General features: G+C 45.7%; 1 protein-coding gene across 1 annotated transcript; it reads right to left on the reverse strand.

Annotated features, from left to right (window-relative positions):
- Positions 1-1,243: 1,243 nt before the first annotated feature.
- On the reverse strand, positions 1,244-21,493 carry CORO2A (coronin 2A; the record flags this gene model as incomplete). The annotated part of the gene is made up of 11 exons (XM_084224792.1): positions 1,244-1,372; positions 2,575-2,846; positions 3,470-3,560; positions 5,255-5,367; positions 7,151-7,247; positions 7,595-7,699; positions 9,858-9,974; positions 10,804-10,983; positions 11,501-11,650; positions 16,112-16,228; positions 21,260-21,493. 11 exons carry the CDS (start codon positions 21,491-21,493, stop codon positions 1,244-1,246), a joined length of 1,605 nt encoding a protein of 534 aa, XP_084080918.1.
- Positions 21,494-21,576: the final 83 nt, after the last annotated feature.

Here is a 21,576-nt window from a genome sequence, read left to right on the forward strand (position 1 = left end):
TCCCCTAGTTGATTCCATGATTTCTATGTGCCACAGTAGAGGTGCACAGTTACAGGTTAAACAGTGCTTACTTGCTCTGCCTGGATTAAGACATCTCCATGAGGTCCAGCATTGAGCCAGAGAGCTGGTGCTGAAGGGCACAGATCAGAGTGGCCACAGGGCTGAGGAGCCTGGGGGGATGCAGGGGGCTGGACAACACAGCTGCAGGAATGGGATAAGGTGCTGGCACCTGGAGTGAAGGAAGCAGCAGCTGCAGGCATTAAGGACAAGTGAAACTCCAGCCACCCTGGAGGGCTGTTCATGACTGGCCACAGCCCTGTGATCTTACTGTGATTGACACAACACTTCTAGCACCATTGCTGAAACACCTGCAGTGGGCTGGGGGTCCAACTCCCTACTCATTTTTTTAGCAATTTCCTCTCAGCAAATTCCCCCACTGTCAACACTGTGCAGCTTTAAACGCTGTTCTCAATCTCTGATGACCCCCAGTTGACTGCAGCTGGTCTTTGGCAGAAGAAGGGAAAGAAGGCCACCAACTCGCACAACACAGAGACTCTACAGCCTCTCTGGCAAGAGCTAGCCCACACCATGACCATTTTTAAAGTAAGACATCCAACACCAACTCCAACTCTCCTTTTCCTATCGCAAGGGTGCTGGCCCTGGGCACCCCCAGGGTGGGAACAGTGTGCAATTACACCAGGTCAGGGCAGCCACGACTTTCCCGAAGCACCTGGGGGCTGGGGCAAGCTGTGAGGTGAAGGGGTGCATAAGGATCACTTTGGAGGTGCCTCTGAGGCTCAGCAGAGTGGACTCCCTGAGCAAGGGGACAGCAGCCACAGGAGCCACATCACGGGGCCCCAGGGCAAGAAAAGAAGCTGGTAGCTGCCGTCAGTCTCCCAGTCTCCTGTCGTGCGGAGGGGCAGCAAAACAGGTCATTCCTAGAGCTTAACATGTAACTTCTCCAGAAGAAGAGCAAGGTTTTTCAAAGTCTCTCACTAGCACTCATACAAAAACTTCTGACATTGGTGAGCAGGCAAGCAAGGGGAGCCTGAAGAAGCGCAGCAAGTCCATCAAAAACCGTCTGGTGATGATTAAGGAAATGTGACCACCACAAGCCAGGGAAGTCCATGCTGCCTGAAATATCAATTCTACCCCTAGTAAAAAACCTAGGAGGAGTTATCAGCAGGAACTGGAGTCTCCCCCTTTGTCCAGGGGTACAAAGAGCTGTGGGCCAGCAATCCCATTAATTATTTGTGTCCATGGAGAGGTTTTTGAGCTCCAGCGACAGCTGTTTAATTTGGATATCTTTCTGGATTACCAACTCACGTAGTCGACGGATTTCTTCCTGTTGCCGGTAATACATCTGTAAAAGCTGTAAGAAAACACATTTATTTACTTTACACTAAGAAAACATAGGTTTAACCTGACAATGCCCCCAGAGCTGTCACATCACTTCTGAGAGAAGCATCTAAGGAGGAGGCCTTCAACCAGCAGACAACATCAGCAGTGCTCATGTTGTCCACTAGATCGGGTTGTGACTGCATGTGTTTCACAGGAAGTATTTAGAGTCTAAATTCCTGGGTCTGCCACATCTCCTTCTCTGACCTTGGACAAGTCCTTTTTCTTCTTCCAGTTAGGACTAGCATTATCTCTCACTATGCATGCAGCAGAGCACTCAGCTCTGCAAGGGTTGCTTCTGTAACCTTAGGGTTCCAGCTCAGAAACATGCAGAAAAATATCATTTTTCACACCACAGGCAAATTCAGAAGTGGAAATTCCTGCCCTATCAAGGTCCAGATGCTAAATGCTTGCAGAGATGAAAGGTAGGGGAAGAAAATTATTCCAGGGTTCCTAAAAGCAAACACACTGCATGTACTTGAAAATGTCCCTGACCTGCCAACAGTGGGAGGCTGACAAATCATCACAGAGATGTACACTGTGCCAGCTTTGATTACCATATTGAGAGGTGGTTTTCCATTATTAAAGACAGATCATGGAGCAGCCAGGATCCTTCTTAGAGGATTTCCCAGGTGCATGCTGCAGCCAATCTCAACAGCACTGCACTAATAAGTTGTGCCTCAGCAGTGAGCTGCAGATGCTGACTCTTTCCCCTGTCAGGGTCCACAGTACAGGCAGTTAAGACTACATGGATGCACCAGAGCGCACCCACTCCTTTCACAGAAATCTCTGCTGCCACACCAGGCTTGCTGATCACAGTTCTCATCAAAGGGTTACCCTGCATAAACCCCAGAACCTCGAGGTCCCAAGGACCTCCTTGTGCCCAGCCAGTCACCAGGCGGGTCTGTGCCACAAGAATGCCTAGGAAGTGAGAATGCTGACTGCCCCCTCCTTTCCAGATCCCCTCAGCTGGGGTGCTGCTGGGCTGTATTTCTGCTTCCCTTGCGGCAGTCAGGGCAGGCAGAGTTTTTGCCACCACAAAGAACAAAGAGCTTGCACTGACTCAAGCCTGCAAAATAAACCCTCCCTGAATTGCCACCGTGTGAATGGCATTCTTTCATCACCTGGCTTTGAGCTTAGCCTGTAGCCCCAACACTTCACCCCAGACATTCATACCTCACTTTCAGTTTTTGGTGGTGGACACTCAAATATGTCAAGGCCATTGGAGAGACACATTTGTTGATTTTCTGGCAGACTCTCGTCTGCTTTCAGCCTTTTTCTGTTACGTTCAATCTCTCTTGGCTTCTGCTTGTCCTCCACTGACATGCTTTCTTGCGCTTTCTGTTGCTGGCCCAGGTCAGTATCTTCTGTGAGGGGTGCTTGATCAGGAAACTGTGGTAGGGACTTCTCAGCTTCAGAGCCTGGTTTCAAGGATACCAAGAGAGGCCCTAGAGAGAGAGGAGACAAGTGAGCACTCCCAAACCACACTTAAAAATCAGCGCTAAGCAATTCATTCTAACAACCAGAGCAATTCATTCAGAGATAAATATGGAGGCACCTGACCAGAGCAGTTTCCAGAATTTACAGCCAACAAATTATTTTAACTTTCAGCCCTATTTACTATGTCTCTCCTTTTCCTTCTTTCCTCTTTGTCTAGCAGGTAATAGGCAAGAGAGCTGGCAGCAGCTTACCTGAGCCCTGGGGAGCGTCACAAATGACACACAGACAGTCAGAAGGCTAACTGGCATAAGCACCTCCTAGCTTTACTGAACTCCTTTTTATACCCTGGTCAAAACAGGTGGACCTGATTGGTCATTTAATATATTTCACCTGATTTGCTAGTTAACAAGACGCTCATCTGTAAACAATCTCATGAGAATAACAGGAAAACAGACACTAGAAAAACACCACCTGCAGGTTGTTTTTAATAATTGGCTATCATTGTTTATCTCCAGCTCCCTAAAGTCTCCCAGGCCAATTCTGGGAAAACTTATCTAGCTTTCTCACTCTCTGACCAGGCTGTCACATCCACAGGGGAGCTGAAGGGCTGGGGAGCTCTCCATGTGCTGACCTTTGTTAATCCCAGCGAGCCATTCTTCTGCGGTCAGTGCCGGTTGGGCTGCTGCAGTCAGGGGGTAGATATCTGCCTGGTATGATTCCGACTGCAAGCAAACAAAAGTCCAGAGTAACTATGTCAGTGAGATTTTGGCTTAAAGAGGTCATACTGGATTGTGGTGGAGAAAGGAATTCATCCCCCTTCAGCACAGGGAGTATCATGAGTGCTCATCAGCAGGAACATAAAGTCTTTTCACCTGCTCTGGACCTCTCTGCTCCTCACCTGATCTCAGAAGAATTGTGTCTGTCTGGAGGCCTAATTTAATTCATGCTGGTAAGGTCTTCTTCAGACTGGGGAAGTTAACATAGGCTAACTCAACTCCCATGAAATCATGTTCCTGAGAATGAATATGTGGATACAAAGGATAGAGAAGTCCCAAAGCACCAGCTGATTATCAACTGACAGAAACTGGCCAAGGAGATAAAGCCGGAGGAACGTGCCTGGTTGGGAATTGCAGCGAGCATTAGTTCTCCTGCGTCTCTGAATTCAAGGAACTTGTACCTTCTTTTTATATTCTCCTTTCTGGAAGTACAGCGCACAGTACTGACATTTCCTATGCCCACGCAGGAGCTACCTTGGCTAGCTACAGATTCAAGGCCTGCTTCTTTCTCTAATGACACCAGCTCTGAAACTCACTCCTACATTGTCGCCCTTAGTGCCTTACATGCTGCAGAACAGCGGTCTGTAACACCACTCCACCCAACAGGTAGAGACCCACGAATTCATAGTTCCTGTTTTACCAGGATGATTCTTCTTCCTTCCACCAGGAGATTGTTAAGCCACCCAACATCAGCTCCAACCCCTCCCCCTCTTTTGTCATTGTGTCAGACAAATTCTATTGGAGAAGTTTACAGACAGCTAGCAGACCTGGCAGCATGTCTTGGAAAGTCAGATATCAAACACAGTCAACTCCTGAGCAACTCTTGAGTTACCAGATAGGGTTTGTTAGCAGAGCTGCCCCAGAAACAGGCCAGCTTGACCCATGTGCCATGAGAGAGAAAACCTCTTGTTCCACCTACTCTTGTGCCCCCAAGAATCGCAGAGAGGAAGCAGTGCCCTCATTTTTTCACTGATATTTGTCTCAGATAAGAACATGATCTGAGGTCGACTGTGGGAACTCAGCACATCGCTCCTGATGTCCAGAGCTACCTAGAGAGCCCTTGGGGGGCTCGGGAGCCTTGGGATGTTGCCAAAAGTGCCTGGTGGCTTGATTTTGACCCTTCGAGAGATGTACCACCTGTATATGGGGATATGAGAATCACTGGGGTTTAAAGGGTATAGAAATAGTACAATTACAGGGCAAAACACAGATTTTAAGATTTTGGTACATGGGGGTTATGGAGACAAAATGGAGGAAGTTGGGGCCTGCCACATGGTTCTTCCTCCTTCTTCATGTCTTCCATTTTCTGTGTGATGCAGAGATTTTTTTGATAGTTTCTTAGTGAAAGTACACTTAGTAATAAAAATGATAAGTATTGGGGACAAAAGGTAAATAAGATTTACGTAGTCTTTGTTATAAAAAGATGCGACCGCCCTGTGGGCGGTCAGAGTGCCTTTGGCTGCCTTGCTGGTCAGACCCCAGCTGGGCAGAAAGGAAAACTTTGTAGATAAGAAATAATAAACAACCTTGAATACCAAACCTGAGAGTCCAGCCTCGTCCTTTGAAGCCCGGGGAGCGAACCCATCTCACCCTTGTCTGGGCAGAGACAGACAAACAGCCGGCCCGGACAGTCGACTTACCCGTCGAGGCACAATCATGGAGATGGGCTCAATCAAGCTTTTAGTTGGAATCAGTTTGTAGAAACGGAAAATTTCACAAGCTGCTACATCAAGGCCTCTCTTTGGCATTATTCCTGGTGGAAGAGCATGAAATAAATGGAGTATAAATCTCCCTAGGAAAGTCAATGTCATCAGCCATGTGAAAAGGATCATCAAACAATGAAAGAAGTCATAGCATCAGCACCACACCAGCATGGTTTGAGGTCTGCATCCAAAGCTGGCTCAGTGGCACTAATGACAAGACCAAATAACTTTTTTTTTCTGTCAGGTCATGTTGTTACATACATGCATGGGTTTCTTGCTAAGCCTCCTGTTCCTAATTCATTCTAATGGGCCCCAAATAGAGTGAGCAGAAGAGATCAGAGCTGGCAGGTAATGCCACAGGATCTGAGTATCAGGATCACTAGGAAGGGATTTCAGGACACCTAAACAACACCAGAATAGCTCTGTATAGCTGAAATGCCTTCCAGGCATGTATCCTCCCCCCAGTGCTGTCCCAAGACAGAAATGAGAATAAGAAGGGTGTGAACATTCTGTCCATTTGTGTTTTAGGGACTGGCTAAGCCACACAAGGTCTCTAAGTTACCTGATAACCTCAGTGGTTTCTCTCTCATTAGCTTGTAGAGTTCAAAGCTATATCCACATAAATTCCCTTAAAAAAAGAGATTCCCTATGCTTGTAGACCTTTCTTCATGGCACACAAGCTTAATTTTCTACTAATGCCCAGTGACTTCATTAAGCAGCAGATTCTACGTGAAGGCCTGTTGCACTTTACATAATAAATTCATCTAAAAGTGAATCTAAACTCCATTCCTCCACACCATATTTTGTTTTGGTAATATGGAAAAGGAACTTTTGTACAATAACCTTAGCAGTATGCTTGATCAGCTCAACAAAGCAGGCTAGGGAAGTAGACTTGATTCACCTTTTAAAAACACCTTTAAAAACACACTTACTTTGCATGAAATTATTTTTAAAGAGACTGTGACAACTAGGAATAAGGATGTTGTACTGGAAGGATTATAAAAACTGAATAACGAGGAGATCCTTACAGTTAAGTTTTAAATAATATATTCCTTTTAATTTTTTTTAAGGCAACCTGCAGGCACAAAATTCAGTGCTGCCAAATATCCATACCAATGTTCTATACGAGCAGGAGTGTCCACAGAAAGAGTTGAAGGGGTGTTAATGACCCTAAAAACATGCACAGGAATATGACTCAGAGTAGACCAGACAAGGTTCAAGAAAGGGTTAACAATAGGGTCTGAGGGCTGAAAGCTAAATTCTGTGACACGAATTAGTTAAACAGTGGGTAGTACACAGACAGGTTAATAAACAAGGGTTTCCAAGGGAGGAGAGGAGAACTAATCACAAAAGATCTATTTCTAAATAGGAAATGTCAGTAAAAAAGAAGGTAGACAGCAATAAAGACTGAAGGCATTAAGCTGTGAAACATCTGTTACCACAGAAATCACAGAGTGGGAATGATGGAAATAGAGCTCAAAGGCAAAAATCTTGAAACAGACTGACAAATGGCAAGGAGCATTCTCAACTTTTAAATCCAGACTATCTTCCTTTCTACCTTGACTAGGTATGTGAGCGGAGATGTAGCAGTGACTGGTAAAACTGCCCAGCCCATGCTGGTCAGAAGGGTCCTTTCCAAGCTCTGACACTGTAACACCTCCTGTCATATTTGGGTGAGCAGTGCCAAGCTGACTGTGAGCACCTGTAAACCTGTCTGGAGGAACCTGACCCATTCTCTTTCCTAAACAGCATTTTGGATATTCCTAGACCCTGGCAGCCTCTGAAACGAAGAAACCACAATCCTCTTGTAACATTAGACATTCTGCCACTCACCAATTCCCTTCTGTGGTAAGTGAGAATGATATTCCATCAGGTAGTTCAGGTATGGTTTCTTGGGGTTTATCTCATAGTACCGAATGTTTCCGTCACCCTAAAGGCAAAGAAAATCAACATCAGCCAGACTCTGTTGTTCAGCATAACAATCTGAGAAGAATTCCTGGCCCCAAGAAGCCATGCAGGATCAACAATGAAACAAATGCTTATCCTCAAATTCCTATAGGGAAGGTTAGGACCCAGCTGCCTGTCTCCACAATAAACATGGTACATCTGTAAAGGTGGTAAATGTGCCCTGGTGACGAAGCACCCTCTGGCCCCACCCCATCTGCTCACATCCTTAGGTTAACATGCTTCAGGATCATCTTCAACCTCAGTCTGTCACAACACAGGCTGACAGCAGAATCAAAAGAGCCTGCACTGGCTGATGTGGAAAGCACTTACCTTTCCCACCACATACAGCATGCATGTGTCAGAGTCATAGACAGGAAACAGTAGTCCCGAGGAGCCATCCAGATCCTCCTCCAGTAAAGGCACAGAAAGGTCATTCTGGGCAGGACACAGGAGAAAGAGTCAGATGCAACCACCTGTCAGTCACCTCAAGTCCAGGACACCCCAGCTGAACCCCACCTGGCAGTGGCATGTGGGCACATCTCTGCAATGACCCACAGCCCTGAGCAGGGGGCCATGCACAGACTGCTGCAAAGCTGTGCAGAGAAATGAGAAATGTGGGTGAGAAATGGGTGCTCTGTCCCAGTCCTTGCCTGAAATTCCTACCACTGTCACACCTCAGGCATCTGATAGCATCTCAGGGTAAGAAACATCGCCTGCCTCTACATGGGCCAGCCCGCAGGAGATGAAGGGCCCTTCAGGGTACGCCTGCACCACTGGCGTGGAGTAAAATTCACACTGAATTTTACTCATGTTCTCTCAAAACCTCTAGTAGGCAATATTTTCACGACGGTGCAGCACCCACAGAGCAGTCCACGTTAGCCAAGCAGTCTCAGCATTGCACAGGGGGAAGGTGCTGGTGCAAGGACAGAACCTCCCACCTGCCTTTTGCAGGTAAGCCCTGTAGGAGGACACAGCACACCACTCCACATGCAGAGCTCTCACGTCTTGCACTAAGCTATCTCTGCACTGCTGCAGGGAGGGATTTTGGGAGGACTGACAAAGCAGACTCTGGTGTCCCGGGGCTGTGGCAATTCTCACATAAACGTGTGTTTAGTATAACATTTTCTCCTGCAGCACTGACCAGCTGCAGGCTGCAGTAAGCCAGACTTTGGTTTAGACACAAAGACGAGTGAGGACATGAGAAAGAAGCCTGCTGGGCAGGCTCTGTGCCAATCCCAGTTCCTGAGGAGGCTTTACACACCTTGCTTCACAGATCTTTCCACTGTGTTCTCAAACCAAGCAGTACATCCCTGACATGACACCCATGAAGTGTCACAGCGCTGCTTGGCATTGTGGAAAGCCTTCAGACAGCAGCATAGTGCTTTGTCTCTCACGTGTGCAAAGAAGCCATGTCCAAACATAGCCAAAACATAGCAAATTGTAGGCCTGGTCTACCAGCTTTGTTTGGTAACAAAGCGTCACAAAGAAACAAAAGATTCTGCTGCGCGGTGGTTGATGCACAGGGACATATCTAGATGCTGACAAAGTAAAAATATCTCACGCACATGAAAGGGTAGATGAGAGCAGCTATCCTGACAGGAGATCAGGTCTCTTGGAAATGCCCAATTAAGCACTACCTCAGTGCTCTACCGTCAGGAATCATCAGAAATCAAAAACACCCAACACACTTTTCTTCTTTGAGGGCTTCATCTGAGTATGCTGTGTCTAGAGCTCGTTTATCTTTCCAGTTTGCCAGTAAGACCAGTAAGAGCCACGTTAGGTCAGAGCTACAGTAACCATGAGGTCCTTTGAACAATTTCTTGTCGTGGGCTGTTGTGGTTTAACTCAGTCAGCAACTAAGTACCATGCAGCCATTTGCTCACTTCCCCTTGGTGAGATGGGGAAGAGAATCAGAAAAAGGTAAACCCATGGTTGAGATACAAAAAAAAAAACAAGATATAGAACAATAACAATTGCAATGAAAAGAAATGGGAGAGAGAGGGATAAAACTCAAGAAAAATAAGTGATGGACAACACAACCACTCATCACTCGCTGACCAATGCCCAACCAGTCCCTGAGCAGCAATCCATAGCTCCTGACCAAGTGCCCCCAGTTGAGCACGATGTTCCATGGTATAGAATATCCCTTTGGCCAGTTCAGATCAGCTGTCCTGGATATCCTCCCTCCCGGTTTCTCATGCACCTGCACACTGGCAGAGCATGAGACACTGAAAAGCCTTTGACTTAGGGTAAGCACTACTTAGTAACACCCCAAAATGTCAGTGTGCTTTCAACACTAAATCCAGACCACAACCTCGTGCCAACTACTGAGAAAATTAATTATATCCCAGCCAAAACCATGACACTGGTGCAGCATTCACTCTGTTCTCTTAGGCTTCTCTGTTGAAAACTTCTCCAGAAACTCAGTTGTGTCTCACACCAGTAAGGCCTATCACCCTTCAAGAATCTGATGGATCATTTCTGAATTCCTGTTATAAATCAGTTCTTGTGTATGTGGCAGGTGGAAAGTAAAAGTGACAGCGAAAGAGAGAAAACAGAAGCTGGTATGGTTAAGATTTTTGGTTCAACTCACTTGATCCCATAATGCAATTTGCCTATTATTCCACCGAGATGTTCCAGTAGAAAAGAGCATTTTCATGTTTCCAAGGAATATGACTTTATTTACTCTATGAGACTTGTAACTTCCTTCCTGTAGAAGAGAAAGGACGCTGCATGAGTACAACAACATCTGTTGCATAGCGACATTTCATTTTACCTGACAACTCCCCTTCACTCGCATCTGAAAGATCTGCTCAGCCCAGCTGAGCAACGGTGAGCAGGATTCACAGGGATCTGAAAATAGTGGCCTAAACTCTTCAGGATCATCCCCAAAATCTCAACAACACACCATAGAATATTCTGACTTGAAAGGGACACACAAAGATCATCAAGTCCAACTCTAAAGCGAATGGCCCATAGAGGCACTGAACCCACAATCCTGATGTTATCAACACCCTGCTCTGACCAGCTGAGCCAATCTCACCTCTCTAACTATTCGTTCACACTTTGCAAGACAGCAGTCTTTAGTAGTTCCAGGCAGGATTTTCTGTGTACACAAACCTCTGCAAATAGCTACAAAATGCAGCCAGCTGCGCCTAGCCAATAAAATCCAGGCAACAAGAACAACCACGGGGACACTTGTCATTGGGACAAACGTACACTTGCATCCACCTGTCCGCCTCATCTCTACATTCCCTCCCATGATGTCCCTCAGAGGGCTGCAGGAGGTACCTATGAAAACAATACAACCCAAGCAAGGTTTCAAGGAGCAAGGAACATGGTACCAAGATACAAAATCCCCGTTTTCAACAATGACAGCAAGCATTCCGTGGAAAACAGAAGGGAACAGCACCACATAGTGCCTTGGGCAATGCAGTCTTTTATGGTAATATTGTCTTTTATGGCAATGAAGCTACCCAGGAAAGGAAACACTCCAAGTGTGAGATCAGATAGACCACAAACCTCTGAACCCAACCTACCTGTAGGACTGTTTCGGCACGAGGGTCTAGGACACGTATCTTTCTGTCCCTGCAAGCAGTGGCAAGGAGACTGCCATCTGTGTTGAATGACATGGAGAGGACCACATCTTTGTGAGCACCAAGAATCTTCACTGGCTTGGAAAGAACAGCGTCCCTGACATTGAGGTTCCAGATCATTATCTGGAGCAAAAATAATTTTAAAAATCAGTCCTTTGCTGCCTCACATCAGGGACTTGGTGAACTTTATTCACTTCTTCATCTTTTCTCTACATGTATAGGTCTTACCATCATAAGTGATTGTTCCCCAGCACTTAAAATAATTCCTGATACTAACAGCAATGTATCAAGTGTTAGCTAAGAATGTCCAATATTTTAATTTCCTTTGAAACCACATTTTGTACATAAAAATAGACAACATCAGTGCATATACATGCAGTAGCACAAAGAAAAGTGGATGGCATTGCATGCTGTATGCAATTCAGTAAATGAGAAGTGCAGAGTAGACTGAAGTTCATCAGAAGGCTGGAAAATTAGACAGTCCTTCTGAACTTACAGCAATATCCTTTTGCCTTTGGGTCACCATGGAATTTCCCCCTGAAGAAATCTTCCAAACCCTTTAATACCATCTTACAGCTTGAAATTAAAAGAAATTTCAAAACACCAAGCCAAAGAGGGTGTCCTAGGAGCACAGACCCACCTTGTAGTCATAGCCAGAGCTGAAGAGGATGTTATCAGCCGTGGGATGCCATTCAATCAGACCCACTCTTCGAGAATGCCCAACAAGTTCTTTCTTCGGAGTGGTAATGTTCCTTTTCAGCAACTGATTTGGGATGTCCCAGATTTTAACCTGAATGGCACAGCATGGGTCTTTGTGAGATTCCTGAGAAGGAGCTAATTCAGAATTTACCTATAGCTGTTAACTGCCTTGGAGTCACTATTCCCTTTGTAGTCACTATTCCTGGCTTTTTTGAGAGCCTGTCCTTGTTATTTTTATTATCTTTACTATTCTGTGGACCTGAAGACTCCTCTTTATGTTCTATCTTCAGACAGCAGTCCTACCAGGGTTTCTTTAAATTTGGCAATCCAACCTTTAGACCTGCCAGCACAATTACGAAAAGTTATTCCCAAGGGGAAAAAATAAACTGCTAATCTTGCAGACCTTGCCTCTTAACTGTACTGAAACCACTCAGCACTGGGAGCATGCTGCCTTGTAACAGGCCCACCTACAGCTCTGGGTCCTTCTAGAAGGATGCTACATGAAGACAAAAATGCTCTGTCCTCCTGTGGTGGAAGAAAACAATAGCAGAAACCAGCAAGAGGGGCTGAACCTACGTGGGTATAAAAGGAGTCTTTCTCACGCTAACCCTAGAAACACAAGTATTTAGGATGCTAACAGATGATTAATCCTTTGCCTCAATGAAAATTACTATATTTGTGTCATAATTTTTCTATTTCTTAGCCTGAAGCAAAAGCGAAATGCTCTTTGGAACAGAGTTTGTGGAAATCAGCCACAGCTGCCCAAGTCTCTCTCCTACAGTCTGGTTGATGAGGATCACTCCTTTCTAAGACAAATAAGAAGCAGACCCAAATTCTGGGACCTCCTGGAAAACATCATAAGCACCCTTCTCAGCAGTCTTTATCCCAATAAGGAATCAAGCCCACCAGAAATGTAATGGTTGTTGAGTCCAGCAGTATCCACATGAACTTCTACAGTAGTTAGAGAAAACATCACACAATCAGACTGACTGATTCCTTACAGTTTTAACAACTGTCACTAAAGGAATGGGGCTGACAGACTAGAAAAGGGGAAAAGAGGTTGTGTTCGTGCTGACAAGAACTGCCTAGAATGAAACCCACTCCTCATGCTGTGAAATGGTTGGTGAGAGAAGCAGAGAAAAGCACCTGGCTGGAATCTCAGGCTGCATTAAATGGCAGAAATTGCCAGTTCTTTAGTGTGCAGAATAAGCAGGTGTTGGACTCAGGCCTGCAGGGCAAGCAGGGACAATCCAAGCATGAACAAGCTGTCTACCTTGCTACATCTTGAAGAAAGCCTGATGAAATGAAGTGAAAGGCACAGAGTTGCTCCTCTAACCAGAGGGCAGCAGAACTTCGACAGGTTGAACTCTTCATGCCTGGTGATTTGCCACAAAGCACAGAAGGGCTAAGAGGATAAGCTCGAACTCTCAGCCCCTAGGCATTTGCATAGGCTCAGCCCTAAGACCTCATGGAACAGCAGTGAGAACTGGAACCCGCTGTTCACAGAGAAGATACAATCCTTCCCATGCCCAAAAGTGCCATTCTACATAGCTCCAGCTGTACACCACAAATGATAGCTGTAGTGCTGTCAGATGAAAAATTGTCTGCACCTGGCAGGCTAACACAATGCCTATTCTTCAAAAACCACTGGGCTGTGGAACTGCACAATGCCCATTCTGTAAGAAGAAGAACTGGAAAACAACCAGCTCAGTTGTGACAACTTTTACCACTTGACTGGGCGGTCAAGTATGACTTTGAGAGTCACTGACCACCAGGGATGACCAAAGAGATACCCAGGACAGAAGAACACATGTGTAAAAGAGAGAGAAAATATGTTACTGATTTGAGGGAAATTATAATCATATGTATGTTTATTCAGGGAATAATCAGTGACTATGTACATAAAATACAGTACCTAAGCAGGAGTTTCTTTTGTAGTCAGAATGCATGATATTTCAGAGGAGATATCCCCTCATACACCCAGCTAAATAAAGAATGTCTGCTATTTAATGCTACATTAGTGTTAAGAAGCTTTTATTTTTACCGATTTTTGGTAACAGTGGTACCACCAGAGCAAGCTCAAGAAAGGCTGGTTAACAGTCAAGAAACCTCTGAGAAATGTGGGAGAAGTGAAATTTCCATCATCCACTCAGAAGCTTGTAGCCTTCCTCAAAGGGAGGTGCAGCCCAGTAAGCACTTAGATCCATCCTTGCACACAAGTCTTACTTGCACAAAGGCTTACTAATGCTCAGAAATAGAAGAGAGCACCAGGCTTTTAACAACAGACTGTAAGGAAGGCTTTTCCTCTAATGTCCAGCCCAGTGGAAGTGGTGGACACCTCCGTGACCCCGAAAAAACCTTTCTCAAACTTCACTTAAAACAGAGGAAATACTGCCGTGGAGATGTCTCAACAACCTGTCCAATCTGAGCTCTCCAGAACAGGCAGGTTAAGTAAGATGCTGACCCCACAGAATGAGTCCAACAGCAGACAAGAGATGAGGAGGAAGCAGTAACACAGCAAATCTGAGGAGACCTCAAAAGAAAATATTTTGTTCAGTTTCTGGCTGCCCTTCAACTACATGGCATGAAGGCACAGAGAAGATGGAGCCAGACTCTTTGAAGGTACAAAAGGAGAGCATCAAAGGCAATGGATGTGTATGGCAATATGGCAATGCCTGGAGATCAGAGGCATCCCATTTCCCTAGAAGGATACTCAACACCTAGAAGAAGGATCTGTAGCCATAGAGTTCTTCTCAGCTCATCTGAACAATGCTTGGAGCAACCCAATTACTTGAGTAGGGCATGGACAAAGGGATGTCCAAGGCCCAGCTATGAGGTATCAGGAAAGACAGTCACAAGAAACACAGTCTGCTGGCCTTGCTACCTAGCAGGCACAGAGGAGATATTTCTACACCATGTCACAGTGCAGAGGATCCCTAAGATACCCTTTCCTGGTTCTAGGATGAGGATGGGAGAGTAGTAAAAAGAAAGTACAGTCACAGACAGACAGACTTCTTGGAACAACTTTTGGTACTGAAACCTGTGACATGCTCTGTGTTTCCATTCTTTAGTCTGAGGAATGATCCAGTGCCAAGTTCCTGGAAAAAACTGGCAAGGAAAGCTGGGGTTAGTGCATGCAGTTTTGCACCCCTCAGCGCAAGAAAGATGCTGGAGGCCCACCAGGATGCCCAGGAGACTGCAGGACTTTACCCTGCAATTAAAAGGTGGGGGAGATGGGCCTCTCAGCCTGGAGAAGAGACAGCTTCCAGGCAAATTGATAAAAGCCTTCAATACTTACAAGACTACTGAGAAAATAGAGCCAGGCTCTGCCTTGAAATGCACGGTAGGAGGACAGGATACAGCAGTCATTAACTGCAATGGAAGGAAAAAAATTCCCCATGGGAGGAGTGAAGAACAGGAGCAGGTGCTCTGCCTTGAGAGGTGGTGAAAGAAACCTCCCCTCCAACACAAACACTTCTGTGACTCTGTAAGTGCAGTGGGATGTTTTGAAGATTGTGTTCATTTCTCATATGAGGCCCAAAAGAGTGGCCCAGGTGGTGTCCTCTGCCAAGTAAGTCATACCATGCCACACCTCCTGAGATAGCATGAAAGCCTGGCATACAGGTTGGAAGATACAAGAAAATCTTCAAAAAAAAAAAAAAAAAAGCCAGAGGAGTAGACAAACAAGCAAAGGCAAGTCACTAAACAGGAAGGACAATCAAAACAGCTTATAATAAAGAGTGACTCTTTGGCAGAACAAAAACAGCAGAGCCCAAGCCAGGTCTGGAGAAATTAACAGGAGAAACCTCCCTGATGCTCTGTGGCAGAGTGAGAATAAACCCAGTGGGATCTCACATGGGATCTCTGGAAAAAAGCATGGCAGTTAGTCAGACATCCTCACTACCAAAGACATCAACACCACACTTTTTACACGGCCTTTTGAAAGCGACCTTCCAGTAGGGAGATATGAGCTAAATTGTCCCTTACAAACATGACTCCAATCTTTCAGTTGCCACAGTGTCTGCATCCTAACCACACTAACTTCAGCCAAAGCACCCACTGCAGATCTGCATGATGCATATTGCTCACCACAGCTGATCCAGCATGAATTACAGACCAACTGTAAAGTGCAGGAACAAGCTCAACCTTGCTCTGTGGGCAGTTATTCTGAGAGAGCTGGTGCAGATAATGTTGTGTTAAAGCTTTTTTTAGAGTAAAGACAGAGTTTCAAAGAGATTAAACTTTAATAGCCATTCTATTTTAAAGTCATACTTTGTTTTCATCATACAAACACACCAAAAAAAGGCACAAGCCCCCACAAACTAGATCTTCCTCATTACACTGATTTGGTACATCATCCGGAAGGCATCACACAGGTCTGAACTCAGGAGAAAGAAAGGAATCTTACTTTTTCCTGACTTCTTAAATAAGTATATGCATGCTTTCACATCTGACATCATTTCACATTCATGAGTTTTGGTTTCTTTCAACTTCATTCTCCAAAAAGCACATTAGCCAGGTACTAACACACAGCACAAGGTGGTAAACTTACGGTGGCATCTTCTGAACACGAAGCTATTACAAAGTCATTGAATGGGTTCCACTTGATGTCCAGAACATTTCCTTTGTGCCCACATACTTTGGGATAATGTGGATCAAGCTTGCCTGTCTGGAAAAGAAAATATAATCAAAATGAAGGTGAGCCATGGAATTACAGGACATTTTCAAGGCAGCTCCAGAAAGAAACTTCTTTCTGCCTGTTGTCCTCCAAATGCCCTGGGTGCTCTCTGTCTGTTAAGGATGGGCTTTTGCTGTGCCTGCTAGTCAAGTCTTGATGATACCACCATAAAGGAAAGAAAGACTGACAGGCCTTCCTAAGAACATGCTGCTGTGAAAAATTTCAGTGCATGCCTACACTCTATAGGGTTCAGACATCAAAGAGTAATTTGGAGGAGAAACATCTATAAATGAGATGGATCTTTGACATTTTTTAAAGATCTTTTGATGGGGGGACAAAAACACCAAACTCTCCTTCAGAAGACATTTCCTACAAGCAGCAAAAATAAATAATTATTTAAGCTTTGGGTTTAGCAAAGAGGTATTTGTGACGCAAATTACAAATCACAGTCTTTCTTTAGGCAAGCTATCTATTTCTCTCTGATGGTGTTCAATTCCTGCCATTCACCAAATTCAATCAGCATTCTGGACTCCCAAAATAAAGCCCCAAAACCATGCCATGTTTAGGTGGCATCTGCACTGGTAGAAATCCCACATAAGGTGTACTGGGAGCCTTGTGCCAGATGGGGGCTGTATTGCATTGAATAAACCCACGCTGCCGGCACAGCCTCTGCTGTAGCGTCAAGTACGAATATTTAAATTGTAGAAAGGGCGGTGGTGATTTTATTAACATTGAAGTAATGCTGGCTTCCCTCTGTAAGAAGCAGGAAAAGTGTGGGGAGCCCCCTGACCCACCCCGGACATCAGCTAAAGAGCAGAAGTCAGTCACTGAAGAAGGGAGACATAATGGAAAGCTGGTGGTGCTTACCAGCCTACTGCTTCCTACCTGGAAGAGCTGCAGACCGAAATGATTGCAGAGGTGTGCTCTCCTAGAAAGCAGACACTTCTGTAGGTGTACTACTCCCTACTCCTCTCCAGAGGTGGGGCTTAGGAGAGCAGAGCTGCGGGGAATCACTGCTGCCCCTCAACAGGCTGTGGATAGGATATCATTTTCCCAGCTTTTAAATTTTGGGGGATTTTTGCAATTTTGAGTACAGAACAGGACATCAGCGTGTAACTATTCTGGCCTCACTGGAAACTTTGTTGCATAAACTGGGGCTAACCTCCTTTAAACTGAACATCCAAAGGGCTTTGAAATGTAAAAGACTGTGGTTTTTAAAACCACAGTCTAAACCAATTCCCTTTTGTAACACAATGCAAAGAGATTTGGGAAGGCAGAAGAGAGATAAAAGGCCTTTAATAAGAAGCACTCCTCCACCCACAGTGTCCTTCTGTAGGCTTCAGAGCTTGGTTTCAAGATGACAACTACAAGGGGCGGACAGCTGGATCGATAGGGATCCCTTGATCCTTAGGGAACTATGTCCCCTCCCAGAGCTAGTTGCCTGCCTGCTTCCCACTCCGTTCTGGGAGACTCCCAGGCTGTCCTAAGCCCAGCTTACCTGACCCATGCTTCAAAGGTCTCTTACCCCACTCCCACTTCCCCAAAAGACTTTGAAAAGGAGCTTTTGTTCTCCAGCCACCAGTCTCACCTGCCCCACTGCAAGCTCTGGGACAGGAGCAGGTTCAGGCAGGAGCATGAGCCCCCCAACAAACATACAGGACATAAAGCTACAGCTGCTGGTCTGAGATGCACATCTGCATCTGGAAGTGAAGGTCTTTGTTGCTGGAGGAAATTTCATTCTACATATCAAAAACTATTTCAGTAACTAGATGTGTTGTCGTTCCATGAAGTGGTACTGACTTCCACAGTTGCCTGCAGAGCTTGAAAATGAGCAGGTTTTCAACCACTCCCATTCTAATGCTCCAGAATTACTGAAAAGCTTGGAGCTCGCTGACCAAAATCACTTCTAGTGGAACATCTGTTAAAACTCTCCCAGCAGATTTGTGTGGGGTAGAATACTGCAAGGTCAGTCAGCCCCCCTGTGCCCCTGAAGGGCAGCAGCACAGCACTTAAATACATGTCAGTTCTGCAAGGCCAGCGGGGTCATCATCACTTTCATTTTACAGCCCACGATCCCAGACAGAAGGGAGGGGAGTTTGTGTCTATGAAGTCTGCACAGCCACAGATATCCTCCCTTTCACACCTGGTGCTGACACACTGAAAGATTGGAGATTGCAGACCTGGGCATAAATAATCTCCTTTCTCTTGGGACCTTCTTCTCACTTTTTTTTTTTTTTGCTGCCGAGGAAGAGACAGATGCGGTCTCAACAGGGAAAGGAAAAAGGCAGGACTTCACCTCTCAAAGGAAGGCCACAAAATTTCCCTCCCAGTCAAGATCTTTCCTTGGCATGCTGTGCATGCGCTTCCCCCACACATCTACAGCCAGGCCACACTGTGGGAAAGCAGCTGATCTCTCATTTACAGTCACTGAGCTCATGTCTCCTTGAACTTGTAAGATTTACAGTCAGCCTGTTCTGGGCACCAGGCAACCCCTGTGGCTGCAGCCCCTTCCCTCTCTGTTGGGATGTGCTGCCCTTCCACCCAGCTGGTTTCAGTGGCACATACTCACCAGGATGTCACTGACACGCCCTGCAACAGACAGTTTCCAAAGTGATAGCAAATATTCAGCTAATTTCTTATAAGGCTGAATGCAAAGGCCTTCTATAAGGATGGTATCTAGGGCAAAGAACTCGTTCTTTACATAACCTCCACTGTCCCTAGCCCTACCCCACCCCCAGGCTCTCAGAGAAGAAGACTGGTGCAGAAGGAAAGAAGTGGTATTTATTCAAGGAGAGATGAGAGACCTTGGTGTCTGTGACTCAGCACCAGAGGAGTACAACAAACAAACAAGGAGGTGCAGTTAAACAGAGCGAAGCTGAGGCTTCATTCAAGGACATCCTTAGATAGGCAGCCCCCCTAGCAGCGACACATGCGGAATGAACTAAAAAAACATTGGAGGGAGGGACAAGAACAGCTCCCTGAACAGGTTGTTTATCCTCTTCAGCAACTGTAGCCCTCCCTGTCCTGGCTACTATCTCTTGCTTCCACCAAATGTCGTCCTGGCTCTTGTCTCTTGGGCTCTTCCTCCACACTTTGTCCCACTTGGGAGGTGTCTGCTTCCCATGAATCCAGTGAAAAATAACCACAGTCAGCTGTCCACTGTAAGAGGGCAATACTGTCCCAGACACACCTCCAGAACAAGCTGCCTTGTGCCCTGGCAGCCAAGGCCACAAGCCAAGTGCCCGGTACACTGTCTGCCATGGCTCACCTTCACAGCAAGAGATGGCAGTCACAAAAAGCCACCATCAGAAACACAAGTCAAAAGTTTCTGCTTTGCACCAGATGGTACCACTTTGGAAGTGTATCAGACAAAACAAAGTAGCTGGTGTGGCAGGTCCTGGCTCAGGGAATCCCTTTCTTTGGGAGGCTGAGGCTAATTTGCCCTCCAGCATAGGTCAGGAGCTGGTATTCAGAGAACAGCTGTGTGAAGTACCTAATTTCTCTGATCCACAACCAAAGATTAATCCTTAAGGGATTAAGGGGATCCTTAAGGGACTCCTGTCCATAGCACAGTTCTGAAGCCATTAATTGTTCCAGACTCAGCAGCATCCAGAACAGTGAGCCCCACATCTGAATGGCAGTGGCATTTACGTCTGCGGCTAATGGTCTGCTCCCTGGTCTCCAGAATCCCCTTCACCAAACAAATCAAAAAGTGTTGCTCCTTAAACTTGTTCTCCTCACAGCTTTATACATCTTGCCTTTTTTCCCAGACTGACTGAGGCCTGACCTGCAAAGTCTTTCCTCATATGAAAGTACTTTTACATTTTCATTGACGTACTTTAATTATCCTTTTCTGTATCTTTTTTAGTTCTACCATGACTTTGATTTCTGCATGCAATATTTCAAAACTGGGCGGAGTATCTGAGCAGGTGTAAGAAGGAAAAATTACTACAAAGACCAGCCAAACTGAGAAGAGGTAAGAAGACAGAAAAATTAATAGTAAGCAGTACAAGCACCTTCAGCTACTTTTGCCAGCACTTTGAGAGCTTGGTCCCACATCACATCTCACAGTCAACAGCTGTCTGCCTACAGATGCAGTTCTGTGATAAAGACAAGTTGTTGAGCCTCAACAGACCATCATTGCGGGGGCAGAAGTGAATCAGTCAAGAAAAACAGGGTAGTGGTTAATTTTAGAAGGACAGTCTCTAAACATCACCAGCATTGAAGGAATGAATTAACAAAGTCCAGAAGGGCCGGAAACTGTGCTACGTTCTTCAAGCACAACCAGTTCACTTTCATCCTCAGCAAACATATATTGAAAAAGTGGCATTACAATAACACCATCAATTAACTTTTAATTAAAGGCTGAACTTTTACCTTTCATCTGTTCTGTCCTGATTCCAGAGAGATCATAATCCCATACTGAAGTTAATCCAGTGCATGCCTAATTTTACTGAAGCAATAAACATCAGACAGCCAGCTTCTCCCTCTCAGCAGATCCTAGATCATGAAAACCCATATATACATGGGATTTGTTTCTGAAAGGGAGTCTTCACAGCACCACTGCTTGAAGTTTAAGAGCTTCATTGCCTGATAACTGTGTCTCCATTCTTTCACAAAGGAGACGGCAGAAACATGTCATATTCTCCTTTGGTCACAGCTGAATCCATGTCACTAAAGCATTTTTCTGGTTTTACCCCCTTTATCCACTAAATACTTTTTAATTTGCAGTTTCTCCCAGGAGACAAACATCTGAACAGCACATTCTGCTGACTATACAAAAAGGCAAATGAGTTGTAAAACAAAGCAAGGTGTTAAAAATCTGCAAGGAGCAATGCAAGACATACAAATACACACATGCCAGGAGTGACCTGCTAGGGCGACTGGAGCCTCTTCCATCATTTTGCAATTTGGGCAGCAGCACTAACTGACTATCCTCTGCGACCTGGCTCCCTAAAAAGCCTGTCCCTCCTCCAGCCTCTTGCTGGGCTCTCAAAAGCCAGCTCGCCCCGGGGAGCTCACCTGCTTGATGGGAATGACGAGGAAGGCGCCGCCGCCCACGCACTCGGTCACCACGGCGATGAAGCTGGGGTTCACGGCGCAGAAGTGGTTGTCGTTGATGTTGTGGGTGATGGGCACACAGTCGTAGCACTTATCCTTGCTGGCAGCTTTGCCATACACGTGGCGGAACTTGGAGCTGCGGTACTGTGGGTGCCACGACATCTGCAGGGAGAGAAACACAACGTCCCAAGGCATAAGGATGGGCCATCCTGGCAAGGCTCGCAGAACCCCACTCCTCACACCAACCCTCAGCCAGCAAGCTGCAGACACAGGTTTTT

Source organism: Fringilla coelebs (genome assembly GCF_963513975.1).
Source record: "Fringilla coelebs genome assembly, chromosome: Z".
Classification (NCBI taxonomy): Eukaryota; Metazoa; Chordata; class Aves; order Passeriformes; family Fringillidae; genus Fringilla; species Fringilla coelebs.